The sequence below is a fragment of the Aphanomyces astaci genome (genome assembly GCF_000520075.1).
Source record: "Aphanomyces astaci strain APO3 unplaced genomic scaffold supercont1.769, whole genome shotgun sequence".
Classification (NCBI taxonomy): Eukaryota; Oomycota; class Saprolegniomycetes; order Saprolegniales; family Verrucalvaceae; genus Aphanomyces; species Aphanomyces astaci.
In genome coordinates this window covers 1-1,322 of record NW_009799032.1, presented here as the reverse complement: position 1 = coordinate 1,322, position 1,322 = coordinate 1, and the positions used below count along the sequence as shown (strand labels likewise).

The following is a 1,322-nucleotide window of genomic DNA, read 5'->3' as shown; positions in this document are numbered from 1 at the left end:
CACGACCGCGTCGTGTTTGTCGCCCAGCAGATCCAAGATGACGAGAACCACCCGACGACATGTCCCCAACGCCACAGATCACTCTGGTACATTCGTCCTCCTCATTGTCGTCGGACACGTTAGACTCAGCCATGATGGCCAGGGTCGAGATGACATCCATGCAGCCTTCGGGTGTGTGTGTGGTTCGAGTGATGTACATGTACTCACAACTGTACCGAGGGGACGTCCCGTGTACGTTGGGAGAGGAGTCGTCCTATTGGGACTTTGACGCGCAGTCCACGCCTCCACACCTGTTTCCCAACCACGCAAGGCGGACGGCCATGTTATTCCTACCTTCAGCCCGTCAGCGGGTGCGCGAGTTCGTCCAGCAGACTGTCCTCGACATGCTTGCCAACAACGACCGTCCTAGTTGAAGTACGAATGAAACGTTTTATCCGGATATTTACCGGATAATATTACCGGATCTTACTTCGTCCCTTGTAATAGTATTCCATTTTGTTTATTTTGACCTGCTGTTAGTATGCAGGTACAACAAGGTCTTTTTAAATTGGAAATTGTTGGAATACCACGACGTTGTGTCCTTGTGATTGGCTGAACTGACTGTTGAAAGATGTGTCAAAAACGTGGGTGATGGGCGACGACGGTGGCGGAAGCCACTCTGGTCAAGTGGACTCGAAGCTTCGTCGAAGAGCGTACATGCGCAACATGATGAAGATCTACCGCGACGAGTTCAAGCTCGAAATGGCGTACCTTTGCGAGAGAGAGAAGCAGCTGGAGGAAAACTTGCGCGGCATCCTCCACGAACGGCGGCAAGCGTCCATGGGTAGTGTGACAGCGCCGTCGGTGTGGAGCCTTCCTTGGAAGGATATCGCGGCTGCACTGAAAAAAAAAGACGGAAGAGATGCATCTATCGTCGAGAGGGACAGCAAAAGACAACCGAGTACCATCGCATTCTGCGCGACATGGAAGCCTGGGTAGCGCATCACCAGTCCATTCCAGTAAGACCCTCCTTGCTCCACTGGAGTAGTTCTTCACATGTTTGCAGTCATCCTTGAACGCATGCGTATCCACATGGCGAGACATGACGTTGCTGGAGCACCCTCCATCACGGGACCTCGGCAAAGCGTGGATCACGCGGCAAATGTACCACAACTCGAATCGCATGTTCCATCAGTACCAGTTTCCCAGCACGACCTCATCCCACGACTTGTACGACGTCGAAGTCGTGACATGCCCCGACACTGGAGCCCTTGAGTACGTCCATCGCCGACAGTTCGACATCGCCCTTCCGGCGTCGTTCCTGCTGCAAATGTACCGAGATA

The 1,322-nt window shown here is 53.2% G+C and overlaps 2 protein-coding genes across 2 annotated transcripts; both read left to right on the top strand.

Annotated features, from left to right (window-relative positions):
* Positions 1–96: 96 nt before the first annotated feature.
* H257_19544 (hypothetical protein) lies at positions 97–476 on the top strand (the record flags this gene model as incomplete). Its single annotated transcript, XM_009848683.1, has 1 exon — positions 97–476. A coding segment is annotated over one exon (317 nt), but the record flags the coding sequence as incomplete, so codon positions are not given.
* Positions 477–630: 154 nt separating this feature from the next.
* Positions 631–1,311, top strand: H257_19543 (hypothetical protein; the record flags this gene model as incomplete). The annotated part of the gene is made up of 3 exons (XM_009848682.1): positions 631–843; positions 921–998; positions 1,046–1,311. Coding segments are annotated over 3 exons (555 nt in total), but the record flags the coding sequence as incomplete, so codon positions are not given.
* Between the last annotated feature and the right edge of the window lie 11 nt (positions 1,312–1,322).